At 42.1% G+C, this 21,051-nt stretch overlaps 1 protein-coding gene and 1 long non-coding RNA gene across 3 annotated transcripts; both read right to left on the reverse strand.

The window, feature by feature from the left end:
- Positions 1 to 2,213: 2,213 nt before the first annotated feature.
- LOC133557115 (uncharacterized) lies at positions 2,214 to 3,676 on the reverse strand. Its single transcript, XR_009807700.1, has 4 exons — positions 3,400 to 3,676; positions 2,681 to 2,751; positions 2,376 to 2,429; positions 2,214 to 2,317 (listed from the first exon to the last, which is right to left on the reverse strand). It is a non-coding gene; the product is annotated as an uncharacterized LOC133557115 (long non-coding RNA).
- Positions 3,677 to 5,214: 1,538 nt separating this feature from the next.
- Positions 5,215 to 21,013, reverse strand: acsl5 (acyl-CoA synthetase long chain family member 5). 2 transcript variants are annotated; one of them, XM_061909542.1, is made up of 21 exons: positions 20,873 to 21,013; positions 18,092 to 18,257; positions 17,915 to 18,026; positions 15,800 to 15,864; positions 15,625 to 15,726; positions 15,456 to 15,555; positions 15,197 to 15,375; positions 13,486 to 13,518; positions 13,202 to 13,253; positions 13,066 to 13,139; positions 12,919 to 12,996; positions 12,727 to 12,861; positions 12,521 to 12,655; positions 12,358 to 12,453; positions 9,930 to 10,002; positions 9,783 to 9,871; positions 9,611 to 9,727; positions 6,961 to 7,104; positions 6,803 to 6,904; positions 6,646 to 6,717; positions 5,215 to 5,360 (listed from the first exon to the last, which is right to left on the reverse strand). In XM_061909542.1, exons 2-21 carry the CDS (start codon positions 18,245 to 18,247, stop codon positions 5,229 to 5,231), a joined length of 2,046 nt encoding a protein of 681 aa, XP_061765526.1. In that variant the 5' UTR covers positions 18,248 to 18,257; positions 20,873 to 21,013; the 3' UTR covers positions 5,215 to 5,228. The 2 variants fall into 2 exon arrangements, with proteins under 2 accessions (XP_061765526.1, XP_061765527.1); XM_061909543.1 differs by lacking the exon at positions 20,873 to 21,013 and adding an exon at positions 20,396 to 20,611.
- Between the last annotated feature and the right edge of the window lie 38 nt (positions 21,014 to 21,051).

Consider the following 21,051-nt stretch of genomic DNA (forward strand, 5'->3'; position numbering starts at 1 on the left):
CAATCTACTAATAAAAGTTTCAATCAAACAATATTTTTCCATGTAACAAACAAGAAGGAGATGTGTTATCCGGCCTGGAGGAAGCCCGTGGTCCTCCTCCTCAGCTACACCCAGAGGCAGGGCTCGTCAGGAAGCGCCTGGTGGCCGGCCGGGCTAGCCATGGAGCACGGCCGGGCTAGCCATGGAGCACGGAGCACAGCCGGGCTAGCCATGGAGCACAGCCGGGCTAGCCATGGAGCACAGCCGGGCTAGCCATGGAGCAGGGCCGGCCACAGCCCGAAGAAGTTACGTGGACACACCATTTTCTCTGCCAGGTGGGCCCACCACCCGCGGTCAGAACCAGTGGGGTCGGGTGCACTGCTAGATGGATGGCAGTGAAAGTGGAGGCTCCGGACAGACCAATTTGGGGCAGCAGAGGCTGACTTTTGGGATGTGGAACATCTCTACGCTGGTGGGGAAGGAGCCTCAGCTGGTGCAGGAGGTGGAGCGCTACTGCTTGGATCTGGTGGGGCTTACCTCCACGCATAGCAAGGGCTTTGAAACCAAACTCCCAGACAAGAGATGGATCTTGTTCACTTCTGGAGGAGCTCAGGGTGTGAGGATACTCACGAGTCCCTGGCTGAGTGTCTGTACTTTGGAGTTCACCCCAAACAAGAGTTGAGATTATTCGGCCTTCTTGGAAAGCTTGCATGGGATTTGGTCCTGTGTGGGGCGCCGGCAGGGGATTCCATAGTCTTACTGGGGGATTTCAATGCACACGTGGTCACTGACAGTGATAAATGGACTGGTGTCTCCCTGATCTGAACCTGAGTGCTGGATTCTTATTGGACTTCTGTGCTCGTCATGGACTCGTGTCTTTGAAGTACAGTTTTGCAAGCTTTCTCAGCTTGAACAGTGCTATGGATATTGAACCTGCTCATCATACATAAATACATACACATACACACACACACACACATATATATATATACGCATATATATATATATATATATATATATACACACACACACACAGTATATATCTTATCTTACATGCAGTTGGTTTTCGGCCCCTTTTGGTATGCAGAACCAGATTGGGGGGCACGGCCGTGCCAGCAACTTGAGGGTTCCTGGTTCGAATACAGTTTCTGCCTCCCTATTCATGACCATTGTGTCCTTGGGCAAGACACTTCAGCCACCTCCCTCCTGATGGGTTGTGGGTAGCATATATAAATACAGACTATTTACTAGGGCTGTCAAAACTGACCAATCACGATTCTTATGTGTAACAATTTTTAACTGATTTTAAAAAAAAAAATGTTTTTTTTACAAAAACAAATGTTTGCACCCAAAGTCTGTCCAGTCCAGCCACTTTAGTAGATTTTTGGGTCAAATTACTTCAAACAAAACCAGTATTCTTTCATGTAATTAAGAAATGTATCAAAACTGTTTATCTACTTTGTGCAGGAATGTACTTCATCTTGTGCAGGAATGTACTTCATCTTGTGCAGGAATGTACTTCATCTTGTGCAGGAATGTACTTCATCTTGTGCAGGAATGTACTTCATCTTGTGCAGGAATGTACTTCATCTTGTGCAGGAATGTACTTCATCTTGTGCAGGAATGTACTTCATCTTGTGCAGGAATGTACTTCATCTTGTGGAGGAATGTACTTCATCTTGTGGAGGAATGTACTTCATCTTGTGGAGGAATGTACTTCATCTTGTGGAGGAATGTACTTCATCCTGTGCAGGAATGTACTTCATCTTGTGCAGGAATGTACTTCATCTTGTGGAGGAATGTACTTCATCTTGTGGAGGAATGTACTTCATCTTGTGGAGGAATGTACTTCATCTTGTGGAGGAATGTACTTCATCTTGTGGAGGAATGTACTTCATCTTGTGCAGGAATGTACTTCATCTTGTGGAGGAATGTACTTCATCTTGTGGAGGAATGTACTTCATCTTGTGGAGGAATGTACTTCATCTTGTGCAGGAATGTACTTCATCTTGTGGAGGAATGTACTTCATCTTGTGCAGGAATGTACTTCATCTTGTGGAGGAATGTACTTCATCTTGTGGAGGAATGTACTTCATCTTGTGGAGGAATGTACTTCATCTTGTGGAGGAATGTACTTCATCTTGTGCAGGAATGTACTTCATCTTGTGGAGGAATGTACTTCATCTTGTGGAGGAATGTACTTCATCTTGTGGAGGAATGTACTTCATCTTGTGCAGGAATGTACTTCATCTTGTGGAGGAATGTACTTCATCTTGTGCAGGAATGTACTTCATCTTGTGGAGGAATGTACTTCATCTTGTGGAGGAATGTACTTCATCTTAGTACCGGCACATAATGTCTTCAAAAAAGTATTGATTTTGAATCAAAAATCTTACTGAATCGAGAAATGACTCTGAATGGAATCGCGTGGCGCCCAAAGATTCGCAGCCCTGCCATTTACGATTTGAAACATGCAACAAATTAAATTTAGGTTTGACTATAAAAAAATGTTACATTTGAATAAAAAAACAATGTGAAAAACATGGTAATGGGGAGAGGGGCCTCCTACTGAAATTCTGCTTTGGGCCCCAATTAACCCGGGGGCGGCCCTGCCTCCATCATTAGAGGAGCACATAGATCACATATTTGAAGGTAGATTGAATAATACAAGCCAGCAAAGTGTATCAAGAAAGCATCTTACCTGTACTGTACAATGGATGATTTGCTTCTTCTAAAAGCCTTCAAGCAGCTGGCATGAATCCTGACCAGCAGCTGTTGAAAGAGGCAAGCCAAGTTTATTTGTATAGAACTCTTTCTATCCTTGGGCTTTATGCAATATTACAAATAGGCAACCATTGAAAACTAATAACTGTCCACCATTCAAAATCATCACAACAACAAGAAGCATAATTGGGATGAATTACACACATGAAAAAACACACTTTTCTTTCTTCTTTGAGTCTCTGAATCCAAATCTTCATGGCCATAGCTTGATTGGCAAGACTAAATGGTTCCTGGCGTGAATGTTGTCTATCTGTGGTGGCTTGTCCAGGGTATACCCCACCTTCCTTGTCCATATAGGCTCCAGCAACCCCCCTGACCCCAAAAAGGGACAAACGCTAGAAAATGGATAGGTGGATGAAAGAGGACCCTATCTAAGTGCATTCAGTGCAAGCTAATACATTCAACTTATTACACCCACTTTTTACCAAAGGCTCCTGCGTTTCTGGGTGTTGTTGATAAATGGCTTTGGTTTTGCATAGTAAAGTTTTAACTTGCACTTACAGATGTAGCGATGAACTGTATTTAGTGACAGTGGTTTACTGAATTGTTCCTGAGCCATTGTGGTGATATCTTTTACACTGGCTTTTTGATGCAGTAGCGCGTGAGGGATCCAAGGTGCGTAATATCATGGCTTACCTGCAGTGATTTCTCCAGATTCTCTGAACCTTTTGTTGATATTACGGAGCGTAGATGGTGAAATCCATGAATTGATGAAGGTGGACCCCGACTTAAACAAGTTGTACAACTTATTGGGGTGTTAGCATTCAGTGGTCAATTGTACGGAATATGTATGCAACTCAACTGTGCAATCGACTGAAAAAGTTTTCAATCAATTACTTGCAGTAGCTGCTTGAGAAATGTTGTTCTTAATCAATTTGCTCAGGCATTTGTTGACAAAGTGGTGACCCACGCCCCGTCCTTGTTTGTGAATGAGTGAGCATTTCATGGAAGTTGCTTTTATAGCCAATCCTGGCACCCACCTGTTCCCAATCAGCCTGATCACCTGTGGCATGTTCCAAATAAGTCTTGGATGAGCATTCCTAAGTTTTCTCACTCTTTTTTGCAACATGTTGCAGCCATCAAATTCCAAATGACATATTTTCAAAAAATAAAGTTTTCCAGTTCAAACATTAACTATCTTGTCTTTACAGTCTATTCAATTGAATATAAGTTGAAAGGGATTTGCAGATCATTGTATTCTCTTTTTATTTAGCATTTGCACATAACTGCACTGCTTTTGGGCTTTGTAGATACACACAGACTTCAAAGTGTAAGTCAAATGTTCATGGAAGGCCGCTTGTAAGAGTAAATATATATTCATTGTAATGTATAATTACCTCATTCTTCCATAATTGCCGATGCACTTGATTATATTTTATGTGAAATATAACGTATGGCTAAGCCCAATTTAGAATTAGGTCTTCCAAAATTGAGTATAATTTTAATGTTTTCATTGAGCCATTTCATTTTTAGAGCACATACGTATCCAATTAGAGGAAGCAGATGAGGTTGGAGCATCTCCCTGGACGTGGTAGGAGACCACAGGGAAGACCGAGGACACGGTAGAGAGACTATGTCCTCCCAGCTGGACTTGGGAGGAGCTGGACCAAGTAGCTGGGGAAAGGGAAGTGTGGGCTCCTCTGCTTAGGCTGCTGCCCCCGCAAACCAAATTCAGATAATCGGAAGATGGATTTAAAAATAAAAAAATGAAAAAGCAAACATCCAGCAAAACAAACAAAAAAATAGCCCACATTCTATTTAGAGGTGGAGGAAATAATGGATTCTTAGATGCATTGCAACTGGGACACAGGCTATAAAATCCATTTATTGGACAGTAATGCCGACATCAGCGAGTCACTTGACTGAGAGATTCCTTTAAGTTCCCCTTCTGCACACATTTCCATTCATTTAATAAAATGTGATGGGAATTTTACACTTATACCAAAACGTTACAAGTGATAAACTCTTAGTGAAATGAAATGTAAAACTGCATCAATAACATATTCTTAATCGAATCATGTGTTACACAGGTGGGAATTTTTAAAGTATTAAGAAATCAGGAAATTATTTTTTTCTGTTTAAATAAAAAAAAAATTTGGGAAAAAATTTGAAGTGTTTTATTTTTGTGCACATCATTTCCAGCCTTTTGCATATTGAGGCCAACTGTCAGATAAAGTTTGCGCTCCAAAAATCAGTTTGCCCAAATTATTTTTATGGCAATATCAAAACTCAGTGGAAAAAATGCAGTTCCATGAATAGAGTGGCAAAAAAAAGTGGGTTCACAAAACACTCCGACCACAGAGTCTTTCAAATAAAAGCAACCCCGGCAATGAAGACGTTTCACCACACGGTGGCAGTCTTCTTACAACTCAAATAGCTGCATGGTGAAAGGTTTTTGTTTTCATCTCAAACGTGTGAGTTTAGTAGATGTCTGACAATGAGATGCATGAAGACTTTTTCACTTTTTATTGCGCATAAAGCTGCTCAATTTGCATGCGGAAGAAAGCCTTCAGCTCGGCCCTCTTGGCTTTCAGTGTGGGGGTCAAGAGGCCGTTGTCGATGGTGAACTGGTCCGGGTGGAGGTAGACTGCCTTCACCTGCAGCACAGAAACATGTTAGGACAGACACCACTAGAGGGCGACCTCAACTGAGATGGGGAGGTTGAGAGTTCAGACCCCGGCCGAGTCATATCAAAGACTGTAAAAATTACCTCCCTGCTTGGCACTCAGCATTAAGGGCCGGAATTGAGGGTTAAATCACCAAAAAAGATTCCCAGGCGCGGCACCGCTGCTGCCCACTGCTCCCCTCACCTCCCAGGGAGTGATAAAGGGTGATGGGTCAAATGCAGAGAATAATTTCACCACACCTAGTGTGTGTGTGTGTGTGAGTGTGAGACAATCATTGCTACTTTAACAAGATGCGGTCATGCAGAGTGGCCAAAGTCAATTTTACTTGGGAATTTTGAAGGGTTAAATATTGCATATCTTGTGCTTTTGATATGATAAAAAGGTTTTGACAAAGAAAAAAAAAATTTTTTTTTAAATTGAAAAAAAAAAGGGCAACAAAACAAAAACAACTTCACTAACAGATCTGATTTTAAACTACACTTGAGCATTTAAAGAAAACAAACTTAACTTTTGAGCAGGGCCCTTTTGGAGGCCCAGGATTGTTTCATTTAAAAGTTATTGCTCAAAAAGTACAATTGAATGAATGAATATAAAAGGCTTCAATTATTCAATTTCTTTGTGGGTGCAAATGTTGTGTGTTTACCATTGAAGAGATTTTACAAAAAAAATTCCCCAACATTTTTTTTATACTTAGGATACATCCAAAGTTGATCTAAAGCTGTAAGACTTGAAATAAATACTGATGGCTTTAAGTGCAACACTTGAGCAGGGCCATACATACATACACATATGTATATGTGTGTGTATATATATACACACACACACACACATACACATATGTATATGTGTGTGTATATATATACACACACACACACACACATATGTGTGTATATATATACATATTTTTTCAATGTCATTGCTTACCAATTAAAATTAAATTTGACCCATTTAAGGCTCCAATTATTTTACAACATACTGCACTTGACATTTTTTTGGGGGGAAAATATTGCATTTTGTTTTTATATCAAAAGACTATCAAGATTCTAGCGTTGAATACACTATACACACATTTATATATATAAAAAAAAAAAAGATCAAGAACAGTAAAGTCCCAGGGACTAAAGTTGGGGTGTAAAAAAAAAAATCTATATTGGTTTTGAGAACTAAAAATGGCTCCTGCATGTGACCCTCAACGGAATCGTTTGCACACCCCTGCTGGAAAGCAAAAAGAACTCACGCTGGCTGCTTTAGTTACCTGCTCAAAGGACTTCAGTCCTGCTTCTTTTCCCAAATTGATCATGTCGGACAGAACAGCCTTCTTCACTTCCTGCAACGCATCACAAACCTTCCTAAATATAAAAACATTCTTCCCTCAGCATGCTCTACGGCTGGAGAGGGAATCGAACAGTGACCTTGTTGCTGCACAGTTCTTCCATGGAACCCTGGCAGCCCAGATTCTGGGCAAAACGCAGCAAAACCTCAGGATCGGGTACCACGACTGCAACCAGGAAGGCCTGGAAACAAAATTGTGGTTGGCAATTGGCATGTGTGCACATGCACATTGTCTCACCTGTAGACTGTCACCGTGCACAAAGACCTGAGCCACAGGTGCGCTGCGCACGTAGACATTTTCAATCTTCTCTGGTGCGATGTATTCTCCCTGGGCCAGCTTAAAGATGTTCTTCTTGCGGTCAATAACCTTCAGAACTCCAGTCTGTTGGCGGCAAAGAAACCTGCTGCCATCACACTTGACTTACAAAAGCACTTTTCATCCATCCACCTTAAACCGCGTATCCAGAATCGGGTCACGTGGTCAACAGCTCCACCAGAGACCCCCAGACTTCCCTTTCCAGAGCAACATTAGCAATTTCCTCCTGGGGAATCCCCAAGCCAGAGAGGAGATGCAATCCCCCCCCGCTCCCCATCTGGTCCTTTGCCTGCCCTGGGGTCTCCTCCCAATGGGAGGTGCAACAAGGACCTCTTTAAGGAGACGCTCATGAGGCATCCGCACAAGATGCCTGAACCACCTAAGTTTTTCAGACATAAATGTAAGGAGCTGCTTTAAAAACATCTGCCATCACGGCACAAGTGAATGCTGAGTACAGAGGAGCCAGGTGAGTGAACACTATCACAGGAGCCATCTGCACCAGGAGGTCATGGTACCATGGTCACCAGGATGCAGGAGCCATCTGCACCAGGAGGTCATGGTACCATGGTCACCAGGATGCAGAAGCCAGGTGAGTGAACACTCACAGGAGCCATCTGCACCAGGAGGTCATGGTACCATGGTCACCAGGATGCAGGAGCCATCTGCACCAGGAGGTCATGGTACCATGGTCACCAGGATGCAGGAGCCATCTGCACCAGGAGGTCATGTTACCATGGTCACCAGGATGCAGGAGCCATCTGCACCAGGAGGTCATGTTACCATGGTCACCAGGATGCAGGAGCCATCTGCACCAGGAGGTCATGTTACCATGGTCACCAGGATGCAGGAGCCATCTGCACCAGGAGGTCATGGTACCATGGTCACCAGGATGCAGACAAAGCTGATGCAGATTGCTTCCTCCGAGGCAAACTGGAAATTAAAACAAATTTTGCATAACTACAGATAAAAATGGCATCAATAAAAACAATTAGGCAACAGCCAAATGGGAAAAAAAAGGTGAGTGTTAAAAACATGAACTTTCGCTGCAGCTCTGAAGTCCTCCGACATAGATGGGGGGGCCATCACCAGGGAAGTAATAGTGGAATAATTAGGTGTGTGCTGGAGGATCTCGGGGTAAAAGCAAATCTGAAAGAGTCCCAACAACATTTATAAACCGCAAGAAGAACCTTTAAGTTGATCCTGAAACACAGGAAGCCAAATGCAGAGATGTTAAAACTGGTGTAATACGAGCCCCCCTTCTGGTCTTGTCTTTTGGAGTAGTTGCAAAGGTGCAATAACATTTTTAGGACAAGCGGAAAGCAGGGCATTACAATCATCTATACCACTTGTAATAAATGCATTCATTAGCGTTTCCCTGAGAGAACTGGGAAAACTCTGGCCATTTTCTTAAAAATCTATGGTTCGAAACCTGTTTATGGTCTTCAAGGTACATTAGCTAACTCTTCCCCTCCAAAACCTCTCCCTAAACATGCACCTCCCAACAAAAATTTCCTGTGTTTATAAGACTCATTTAGAACATACGGCCTGCGTTCACATGTTTATTACCATCAGTTCCAGCTGCAAACACTACCACTCCCATTTAATTGCTTCAAACAAGCCAGTCCATTCGGGATTTCACTCTTGGGATTGCACCAACTTACATCAATTTGACCGATCCTGGGAATTGGGCGCTGCCTCACAACTTTGTCTAATTTCTCCACACTTTAGTCAATTGGCATCATTTTCAATCAAATGTGTTTGAGTGGCGCTCAGACTCACTCTTCAACTGATCAAAACGTGAACAAATTTGCCAACACTATCAAATGGCGAAGCAACATCAGACAGCAAATATGTACACACTACTACTAATGAAGAACAAATCAGTGATTGAAGTGACAAGCTCGCAATCCTACAAAACCTTGTTTGTGGACAAGGATATTACAGCCTTTCAATCACCTTCGCCACTTATGCCAACACAATCCAGTGAAAAGATTCAGATAACTGCCGCTGCTAAGCTAACAGCTTCACTAAAACACTTCTCCAAGTACACTCTCACCAACCTCACATTCACTTTTTAAAAAAGGCCCACACTCTGCTCTCATGAAACATCATTCATTTGCCTCTTTTGATTTTTTGTTTTCTTAATGTAATGCATTACATTAAGATAATTATAATTTGATAAAGTAACAACTACAATTACTTTTAAAAGTAATTATCCCAACCCTGGTTATAAAGAATTAAGTCATTTGACAATGTGCTCGAGTATTCACTTCAAGGCAATCTACAGTATACTTTTAAGGCCATCCTACAAAATAAGTCATTTGGAAGTATTCTCTAGTTTTTGGAGGTTAAGGTTACAAGAGCGTATTAAAAAAAATGGCCTCAAAACCATGACGACTTATGTTGCAACATTTGGAAAAGCTGCTGCAAATTCAGGCCACAAAAAGTCCAGAGACTGATGAGTTGATGGTCTTGGAGAGATCTGGTTTTTCCAATGAGTTCACCCCCAGCATTTGGGCACGCTTTACCTCCAATTAGAGCACAGAAGTTACGATAAATATCTTGACTCTACCTTCAGCCATTTTCCGATGTCTCCAGTGTGGAGCCAGCCGTCTTTATCCAAAGCCTCAGCGGTCTTCTCCGGATCCTTCAGGTAGCCTTTGAACACGTTGGTGCCCTTGATGCACACCTGCCACCACAACAGTCATGCACTCGCTTCCTCCAAAAAAACAATGTAAACTCACCTCGCCTTCACCATTGGAGGCAAAGTAGTTCATCTCTTCCACGTCCACCAGTTTCACCACGTTACACGGCAGAGGAACCCCCACGTGTCCTGAGGTCAAAAGGCATCTCGTAACCAAAAGAGACTCGCATGGCGGTAGACGTCGTACCTGAGGTGGCGTCTCCCGGCATGGTGAAGGTGCAGCCGGCCGTGCATTCAGTCTGGCCGTAGGCCTCAAAGATCTGTCACATGGGGAGTCATGGCGATGTTATAGCTCCTGATTTGTAGGCCTCGTTCACAGATTTGCACAAACACTGTAGGCGCACTCCAGCGAGACTTGAAATCAAGACTGTTCATACGGCACTTTTCATACACAGGAAAGTGGCAAACAAAATGCTGAACTAAAGACAAATAACTTGCATCCACAGCAACACTGACAACAGCAGAGCAACAACACGGTGCTGAGGATTATAGGAAAAACTGCACCTGAAGAACTCAAATGAACACTATCCCAAAAAAATTAATAAAAAGTATAGAACATGTGAAATGCAAAAAATGTTTTTCACCATTCTCAGTGTTAGAAAACACCAAACTAATAAAACATGATCAGTAAAAATCCTGATTGAAAAGCTGTCTTTTTGAAAATCGTAGCGCTCTCTGAAAAAGGTACAAAGGCCAGTGCCAGAGGACCTCAGGATCCGCCAAGGTTTATACGCTTAAAGCAGGTCGCCGGGCCATTAGGACCCTTAAAAACTACGTTTAAAATTGAATGGGGGAGCCAATGCGACAAGTTTAAAACTGGTGTAATATGCTGCCATCCTTGTCGGCACACGTGCAGATTGAGTTTTCACATTTTTGGAAGAACAGGGCATTGCAATAATCTTAGACAGGAAATAAAGCATGCATTAGCATGTTGCGCTACTAAAAAAGTCAATATGCAAAGTAAAACTGCTTGAGCAAGAAAGTTTGCTACTAGGAGTCTCTTAAAACAAAAACAGACTAGCATGAGGTATCAGATGTTTATCTGCAAAATAATCCACCCTAGTGTCAAATAAAGTTGCAAGTATCACAACTTTGATAAGATGAGAAGCCATTTCCCCAACAAGAGCCTTCAATTAACGCCAGACGTATCATGAGCGATACATAGGTTGGAGCCCACTCCAGTGTCACTTTTGTTCCCTATAGAGCCTGACCTATTAGATCAGATGCATTAAACATATCAGCCACAGGAGGGCAGTCATTGATTGTTTAGAAGGCTGTACAATCACCCTGCAAGCAACAAAAAAATAAAAAAAATGTTAATAGAAACTTTGCCGAATTTGAACAAGGAAAAGCTAAGAAAATGTTTTAAATTTACTGATACATCAGTAAAAAGGTAATCCAACGTGAAATTCCCTAATGTTTGACATTTTATAGTAAAACTGTTTTGAAAATGTGTAAAAATGAGAAACATCCATATATGTAATGCAACTAAACTTGTCAACTGGCATTTTATTGCTTATAAAAAGTATAGTTGCATACAACTTCTCCAAGGCAGAAGCCCATTTCAAAAGTTCCGAGTAACAAATGTGTCTGCATATTTCAATGTACTGCGCCTTGAGTTTGAAGCAGCAGCAAGTCATTTTTCAACCTTCATGAAGTTGTCAGAACTTTTGAACTTACAACTAGTTGAATGACACCCCAGGGGGCCTCTATCGCTTTCAATGGCACTTTGTGACTTTGGAGGGTGGCAGGAACCAAAAAAAACTTCAGGTCACTCCCTTTCCAATTCGTTAAGACAAAACGACGCGACCGCCTACTTGCAGTCATGGCAGAAGCTCCAAAACCAAAGAAATGAGTGTAGTCAGAGAAAAAAAAAAAAAAAAAAAAAAAGGTAGCTTACCGGGATAAAAGGAAAGTTACTTTTCTTGGCTGGCGTGAGCTCAAAGACTAGGAATTTCAGACCGATGCTGAATTTATTACTGGACTAGTGACTTTCAATTCTCAAAATTAAAATAACGCTAAGGCTAGCTATCAGGAATGTGTGTGGTAGGAATTAACAGCAAACAGTGTGATAGTTTCACTACTTCCTTTGAAAAAAAAACAAAAAAAACTCGGAGCTGCATCCGCCTCCATAGATTCTTGGTAGTTGCACAATCCAAGACCATTTCTTGATAGTGTGCCATTTAGCATAAGCAGAATATTTGTGCCAATATTAAATCACGTCAGTGCGACGCTATATGCACTAGTCCTCTTGGGAAATGTGGTCTCCTGGCAACAAACTACAGCTTTGGTCCACCGGTACCGCCAAAATCAAACAAAACTGAACGTTTTTAATTGGGGCTTTAATTATTGTGACCACGGAGCGTCGGCAAATATCACTCCAATTCAAGGACAGCATAAGTATTTTTCATATCTACCATTGTTCTTTTTATGAATTACACCTTATTTTTTACTTTGCTGTGAGGAAAGAGTTGCAGGCCACACATTGTCTCCAGGCCATTCTTTGATGACATTTTTTTACTCATTTTCAAAACATGCAGACGATGTTAATTATTCACGTCCATGCTGGTGAGGCCCAAAAGACGGGGGGAACCACACTCCGGCCAGAAAGTTACCTGACAACCGAGCGAGGCCCGGAGGAAGTCCAGAACAGAAGGAGAGATGGGCGCCGCCCCCGTCACCATGACTCGTACCCGTCCACCCAGAGACTCCTGATCAGCAAGTCGGCCACCAGTAAGTCACTTCCTGCACGCGTCGTTTTGATCCGTGTTGTTGTACCTGCACTTTGTGGAAGATGAGCTTGTCCCAGATGCTGTTGTTCCTCACAATGCCTTCCCGCACCTCGGCCAGCTTTCTTTCCACCGCAAAGTTGAGTAGCCATTTTTTGAAAGGGGACACAGCGCCGCTCTGCACCTGGACACAAAAGAACAGACTTAAAAAAACAAAAATAAAAAAATTCATAGCGACAAAACGCCACTACCAACTTTGTCATAGATGCGGTTGAGAAGTCGAGGCACGACGGGAAAAATTGTGGGTTGCAGAGTTTTCATGTCGTCAGGCAGAAGTCTAATGTCCCCTTGGAAGAATCCCACTCGAGCTCCAGCGCCGTACATGACAGTCTGCAGCAAGAAGACACTGATACCCCTGCAGGTGTGGAACCAACATCAAGTTCTCACCTGCACCACTCTCTCAAACATGTGTGCCAACGGCAGGAAGGAAATGCTAACATCCTCAGTATTGGGAACAACGGATGTCTAGGCAAACACAGGAAATTAGAATTGTGGCTAAATGTGCATCCTACAAGAGGCCCAAAGAAAATACACCTCAAAAGTTTGGATGACTCCAGCAGCATCAGCAACCACGTTCTCATGGGTCAGCATCGCCCCCTTTGGGTTCCCTTTGAAAAGACACATTTAGCCTCAGCCGGTCTTTCTGGTTCTGAGGACCAAGAGTGTTTACCTGTAGTTCCACTGGTGAAGCAAACTATGCTGAGGTCTTCTGGCTTGGGTGGCTACAGTGAATAGAACACCCTTGAGCAATAAAGCGCCTCAGGTTCAAGCTTTCTGAAGGCAGAAAACTAAAACCTGTTGCACAGTACATATGCCAAAACCAGGCCAACGAACAGTAGGTCCCAATAAGCCATCTCAACAAGACAGGTGACAAGCTAAGGGTTCAAAAATAGCCTAAGGATGCATTTCGGACATCCTTGCCTTAACAAGTCATAACTGAGAACGTTGGCTTACCACTGGCTTTTGAAGATCACTTTTCCCAGAAGCCTGTGGAGCAGAAAGAAAAAAAAAACACTTAAGTCAATGGTTGCTTCTAGGACTCAGGAGGCAGCGGACAGGTACCGACAGGCCAAGCGGTGTGCGGCTTCAGCGGTCGCAAAAACTCAGACATGGGAGGAGTTCGGGGAAGCCATGGAAAACGACTTCCGAACGGCTTCGAAGCAATTCTGGACCACCAAACGCTGCCTCAGAAAGGGGAAGCAGTGCAATATCAACACCGTGTATGGTGCGGGTGGTGTTCTGCTGACCTCGACTGCGGATGTTGTGGATCGGTGGAGGGAATACTCCTCAATCCGACCAACACGTTTTCCTTTGAGGAAGCAGTGCCTGGGGAATCTGTGGTGGGCTCTCCTATTTCTGTTGCTGAGGTAGTTAAAAAGCTCCTTGGTGGCAATGCCCCGGAGGTGGATGAGACCCACCCGGAGTTCCTTAAGGCTCTGGATGCTGTGGGGCTGTCTTGATTGACAAGACTCTACAGCATCGCGTAGATATCGGGGGTGGTACCCTTGGATTGGCAGACCCAGCTGGTGGTTACTCTCTTTAAGAAGGGGAACCGGAGGGTGTGTTCCAACTATCGTGGAATCACACTCCTCAGCCTTCCCGGGAAGGTCTATTTAGGTGTACAGGAGAGGCTACACCGAATAGTCGAACCTCGGCTTCAGGAGGAACAGTGTGGTTTTCGTTCTGGTAGTGGAACTGCGCTATACTCTCGGCAGGTTCCTTGTGGGTGAATGGGAGTTTGCTCAACCATTCTACATGTGCTTTGTGGACTTGGAGAAGGCATTCGACAGTGTCCCTCAGGGAGTGCTCAGAGAGTATGGGGTATCGGAATGTCTGATTGTGGCTGTCCGCTCCCTGTACGATCAGTGTCACAGGTTAGTACGCATTGCCAACAGTAAGTCGGACACGTTTCCAGTGAGGGTTGGACTCCGCCAAGGCTGCCCTTTGTCACAGACTGTGCTCTGAGAGCTGAAGATTCTGGCCACATGAAGCCAGCAGGACCACATTATCCGCAAAAAGCAGAGACCTAATCTTGCAGCCACTAACCGGATCCCCTCAGCACCCCAACTGTGCCAATAAATTCTGTCCACAAAAGTTGCTAACAGAATCGGTGACAAAGGGCAGCCTTGGCAGGGTCCAACCCTCATTGGAAACTGGGTCGACTTACTGCCGGCAACCCAGACCAGGCTCTGTCATGGATCATACAGGGAGTGGACCGCCACAATCAGGTCGATATCCCATATTCTGAGCACTCTCCACAGGACTTCCTGAAAGACACAGTCGTACGCCTTCTCCAAGTCCACAAAACACATGTAGACTCTCCCCGCCCTATCCCCAAGTCAAAACATTTGGCCACCCCTGGTCTATACTCTAAAGCAAATTGTGAGCCCAAGTGAAACTTACCTGGTGGGTTTCTTCTGTTCCACACAAGACGCAAACTTGGGTCATCCGCATAAGGCAAGCGTGCTAACCATCAAGCTATAAGCCTGGGCTATCAACTTGATAGGCAACACCCCCTCTTAAGGTTACCAGGGAGTGAGGTGTATCAGCATTGACATTGTTCAGCCCCACTCGAGTTTCCTCCATTACAAACACCCCACCATTATTTAAGGCACGGTTTACACAACATACTGTCACAGCACAGCCACATTTACAACAGTGATACCTCCACATCCTGCATGGACAACACGTCAACACCACACTTGGTTCCTCGCTGGACTAGGTCTGTGTCGAACGGATCCATGACAATGACAGTTTTCAGGACCGGAGTCTGTCCTTTCTCGCAGTTCTGCAGCAGAGCCTCGGCTTTTTCCCGAGTGTCACACAGCACGGTGGAAATGTCCGCTAAAACATAAGTAGAAGAACATCAGGTTTAATAAAAGGAAGTTTAGAGCACATCTCGGGGATGGACCAGATCCAATTACCTTGGTCGATAATGAAGACGAGCGCTTCGGGACCCAGGGTGTCGTAAAGGGGGACCGCCACCATGGAGTAGGTGTAACAGGCCAGCTCACTGATAATCCACTTTGAAAATAAAGTCCAGTGAGCAAAAATATGCCATCAAAGCGCCACTCTGCAATGGTGCCGACTCACTTCTGGTCGGTTCTGAGCAAAGATGCCTATGAAAGTGTTTGGGTTGGCCTTCAAGCCCCTCTGGAGGAGCCCCGAGCCGAGATGCTCCGCTCTGTCCGACACCTTCCGGGGCAGGACAACAAGTCAGGATTTTTTCTCGGGCGTGTGATTCAGGTGTGTCATGCGGTGTGTTTACCTGTTTGTACCTGAGCCACTGATACGGCCTCCCGGCTTTTCTGGAGCCCAAACACGGCCCGTTACCTGCAGGCAGCGGGTCAGAAAATGTGGACACTTGTCTTCTCTAAAAACTGGGTGAGATACATTTGACTTTTTTTTTTTTTTTTTTTTAAACCACTGATGGGTTAGACCAGGGGTGCTCAAACTTTGACCAGGAAAAAAAAGGTGGGGGTCCAACTACATTTAAAGATATACATACACACGTGTGTACATATAATAGTTATGTGATTCAAATGGGGGTACGCGTACCCCTGGGGGTACTTGAAGATATGCCAAGGGGTACGTGAGATGTTTTTTAAATATTCTAAAAATAGCAACAATTCAAAAATCCTTCATAAATATATTCATTGAATAATACTTCAACAAAATATAAATGTAAGTTCATAAACTGAAAAGAAATGCAACAATGCAATATTCAGAGTTGACAGCTAGATTTTTTGTGTACATGTTCCATAAAATATTGATGTTAAAGATTTCTTTTATTGTGAAGAAATGTTTAGAAGTAAGTTGATGAATCCAGATGGATCTCTATTACAATCCCCAAAGTGGGAACTTTAAGTTGATGATTACTTCTATGTGGAGAAATCTGCATTTACAATTAAATCACTTGTTTATTTTCAACAAGTTTTTACTAACCCTCTTTTTTCCAAATAGTTCAAAAAAGACCACAACAAATGAGCAATATTTTGCACCGTTATACAATTTAATAAATCAGAAACTGATGACATAGTGCTGTATTTTACTTCTTTATCTCAACCCAAAATGCTTTGCTCTGATTAGGGGGTACTTGAATTAAAAAAAATGTTGACAGGGGGTACATCACTGAAAAAATTTTGAGAACCACTGCTGTAATTAATACAAGTGTACATAAAGAGTATGTGAAAGTAGGACTTCTACCTTGTTTACTTCTGTAACAACCTCCTCAAAGTTTTGTCATTGGAAAGGTCGAGCAGTTAAAATGCACCAAACATGGATAAGTGTTTCGCATTTTTCCCATCATGATTTGTAATTGAATTAAATGTGTCATTTAGATTTTTTCTCATGGTGCATGGGCAATTTTTTTTTAGATTATCCAAAGTTCCGTAAGCACATTCCGTTGTGACCATGTTGACATTTTGTGTGGGTTTGACTTTTTTTGCACTATGACCAGGGAAAGTTGTTTGCATTGGGTTGTACAATTAAATGCTATGCAGGATTCCCTTTAGAGCAAAAAGTCCTTGACCTGAATAGGTCTGAAAGATGGCAAACATCAGCAGCAAAGTACTCGGACTTCCCAAATGAATGCCAAATTATTAAAACTGATAATGCCAGCAGGCCGTAATTTGGACACTCCTATGCACCTTAGAAATGTTCCACTTTTAAATGTTAAACTTTTTAATTAGTATTCTTTAGATGGGTTCCCAACTTTAGGTTTGCGGACCCATTCTCTGTCAGGTGCATCTGATTTTGAAAGCATTAGCTTGGATTTAGGGAACCAAAGACAAGCGGTCTAGCACAGGGGGTCACATCGCCACACAGTCTGTATGAAACACTACCTAAATGTGCAATACTACATATTCAAATAGAACCTGCTAATCGCTAGCCATCTTATACTTGCATGGATATATTATGAATGGGTGTTTTTATTTCCAACCTGCCAAGTAGGATGGCATTTCTAAACTACATTATTCTTTAAAAAGTAGACAGGGGATTTGTTTAACAAGTGTAAATTTTATACTGTTTCTGGCCACTGTAACATCAGTTTGAACAGTAACAGTTTGAAATGATGATTTTTGGTGAACCACCAGATGGCGCACCACAGAGATTCACTAATTTAGACACTTGAGTGTAAAAAAATCTAATATATGATTTTTGTTTAACACTTATGAATGGGGCCATTTTGAATACCCAATAATTGTTTTTGTTTTTTTTAACAGTCATTGTTAAAAAAAATAAAATCTATGTTAATACACCTATTTAAAGCTCCAATTAGGAAAAAAAACAACTTTATATTGACTGACATGAATTTAAGAATGGAACAAAAAAAGATTTGAATTATTTCACACACACGCTCTTTATGCAAATTCAAACTCACCTGAAACTCTCATCCCCCTCTGAAACACCTCATAGATGGTCTTGGCGTCGCCATAGTAATAAGCCAGCAGGTTGTTGTTGTCCTTGAGCAAGGCAATCTTCCTGGCTCCATCCTGAAAGGTGCAGAGTGGGAAGTACATCACAAGGTCACATCAAAACGCCATTGAAGCTGCGTCACCTTGATGCCCACGGTCTGGCACTCCAGGTCGGCAGGGGGCCTTATGGGGGCGGGCCTGGTGTTGAGGTAGAACAGGGTCGCGGCCGCCACCACGAACAGCGAGATGATGGCCGGCGTGGGCAGCGGCGAGAAGAGCATCTGGAAGAGGACCTCCATGGTTTACGCTCTGCAGAGACACGCTTGTTACATTTGCTGCTCCTTGACACGCTCACCAAGGATCGGGCTCAAAGTCAACGCTCTTGCACAAGTCAGACTAACCAGGAGAAAGTCAACTCGGCACGTTTCTGTCATGGGAGAAAATCTTCACTTGTGATAAGAAAAACAAAAAGCTATGCTAAAAGTGCAAGAAAGAACCAACATGCGATTGAAGATCATTTCCCTTTTGCCATTAAACATAGAAAATAGGCTGTAAATCCGGGGTGTCCTAACTTTTTCCACTGAGGGCCGCACACTGAATAATCAAAGCAAGCGGGGGCCATTTAGCTTAAAAACCAATACATGTATGAAAGAATATACATTTAGGCCTCCACTCAGGCGCGATCCCGGGGACCCCAAAGGGTTTTGGTAAAAATGTGTCATTATTCAGTATTATTTTTAATATTATTCAAGGTTTAAATCTCTAGATCAACATTAGGTCTATCTGTCAATATGACGCTTTTAAAGATTTAAGTTGTATGCTCTTTTTGTCAAAGAAAACCATATTTTTTTATTGAAAAAGTAGAATGTTTGAAATGATCTAATAATTAGAGCCAGAAAAAGGTCAACAACTCATAACACCATTGATTTTAATTCACTATTATTTTTTGTGTAATGACACTTAAAAACAACACACTGATCCAAAAGGGTCTGACTCCTTAAAGTGTTAAAAAAAAATTATTTTTTTTTTTTACTGTTTACTTTTAACACAATGGTCTCGAGATCAACTTCAGATCTATCGGTCAATTAAAAAAAAAAAAATCTGTTTTTTGTTTGTTCGTTTTAGGCCATTCTTTAAAAAAAAAAACAGCTCAGTTTTTTATATGGCAAACAAAATATAAAAACATTTGCCCCAAAAAATATCTCAAAGTGTGATATTTAATGTGACGTAATTGGAGCCCTGAATTGGTCAATAAGTCATAATTGATTTCGATTCAATATTTTTATTTTGTATTTTTTAAGAAACAGCCTGCATGTCAGCTTTGTGTTATTAGAATAAACATTGCAACATGTTCTTGTTATCTTTCACCTGGTTGCCCCTTTTATACCTCTTTTTATGTTTTTTTTTTTACCATAGTATTTTTAAAATGTGCCGTGGGGCCGTAAAAAAATGCCCCCCAGGCCGCACTTTGGACACCATGCTGTAAATACATATGTTCAAATCTATCATCTTTAAATGTTTACAATTGTAGTATTTTTAATTAATCAGTTTTAGCAGAGTAAAGCTGCAGATGAGCAATGTCTTAAATATAAATCCTGACATTTCGTAAGTAAACTGTCCTGTGACTGTGACACACACACACAAGTTTAACTACATTTTCCAGTAGCTTGGCGCAAGCTTAGCTGCTTTTTTTTTTTCCAACAAGTAGCTTTTCCTGTAGCTTAGCTCTTCTAGAGCCATGTAGCAAGGCGCTTTACATCAAGGCTACAAAGTGAGAACATGGACTGCTAATCCAGACTACAAACTAAACAAATACATAGTGACCCCTAGAGGTGGTTGTAGGTGTCCCCAGCTAAGTGACTTACTATTTGGACACTCAGTTACATGAACAGTTACATTATACATGTGGGCCCATAGATAGCTACATTTAACAGCATTTCTATCTACTTTTACTGTGGATCTTGCTACAATTCTCCAAGGATAGCTTAACTACATTTTATGGAGAGTAATTTGGAGGTGAGCCTACTACATTCTCCAAGTAACTTGCCCATCACTGTACACTTTTTTTTTTTAAATAAAAAAAGGTGGAGGCTGAAGCATTAGATTTTGCCAACTTTAAAAGTAAAACATTTCTGTTTTATCCATTCATAACTATTTGACATGCACACAGTAGAATTAGTGCATTGCACTTTTTATTTCCAATTTTAAATTACTGCACATATTGATTTATTTAAAAGGATAAACATTTGTTTAGCTTCCACACATTGTATTTTTAAGTTTGGATGTGAAATGTCCGCCGGACACGATACGACAAGACGGCACTGGACCAAGCATTGACCCTTGTGGGCCGCCATCCCTTTGGAGTGAGTCAATATTTCAGAGCATTTTTATGTCAATTATGCCATATCGCCTTTTAATAAAGGCTTCAAAAAGCAGAATGCTCTTACCTGCACGAAACAGAACCTTTTCCTCAGCCTGACAAGAGGTTATAAAACTCCCAGAGGGGACCTTTGAACTTTGCTTGTTGTGAACAAGAAAAAGAGCAGGAGTAGGGACATAAACGCAATACTGTGTCGATAAAAAAGGTATTTCTTCAACTGCGTTGGAAAAGGAATCACTTACGGCTGACAGAGGAAGACGAGCAATTATGTTTAACATTTGCAGAGTTCCTGGGTGAAAAGTCAAAAGCGGTTGTAGCACTTTTTCCTCTCATCTCATCTACTTAAAGCAGAGTTATATTGTACAAATTATTCTAAAATAATGCAAAGTCAGCGCTCGCTTTCTTGCTTTTAATGACATTTTAACATTTGAAAGGCCGAAACAAACAACTTAGTGATGCGTGAATAAAAAGACATAATATTATTATCATTATTATTTAGCCTCGACATGTTCAGATAAAAGAAAAGTGTTTGATGGGAAGTTACCTGCTGGGATTGGCAGAGATGTTAGAGACCCTCCTGGAGGAAGAGCTGAAAACAAACAAAAAAAAAAAAAGACTTGCAGCAGTGCCACCATTAATGTATGCACCTGTGCTCGTTAACACTTGCAAGTGCACGCAGGTGTGTGTGTGTGCGTGTGTGTGCATGTGTGTGTACACGTGTGT

Source organism: Nerophis ophidion, linkage group LG08, assembly GCF_033978795.1.
Source record: "Nerophis ophidion isolate RoL-2023_Sa linkage group LG08, RoL_Noph_v1.0, whole genome shotgun sequence".
In the NCBI taxonomy this organism is placed as follows: Eukaryota; Metazoa; Chordata; class Actinopteri; order Syngnathiformes; family Syngnathidae; genus Nerophis; species Nerophis ophidion.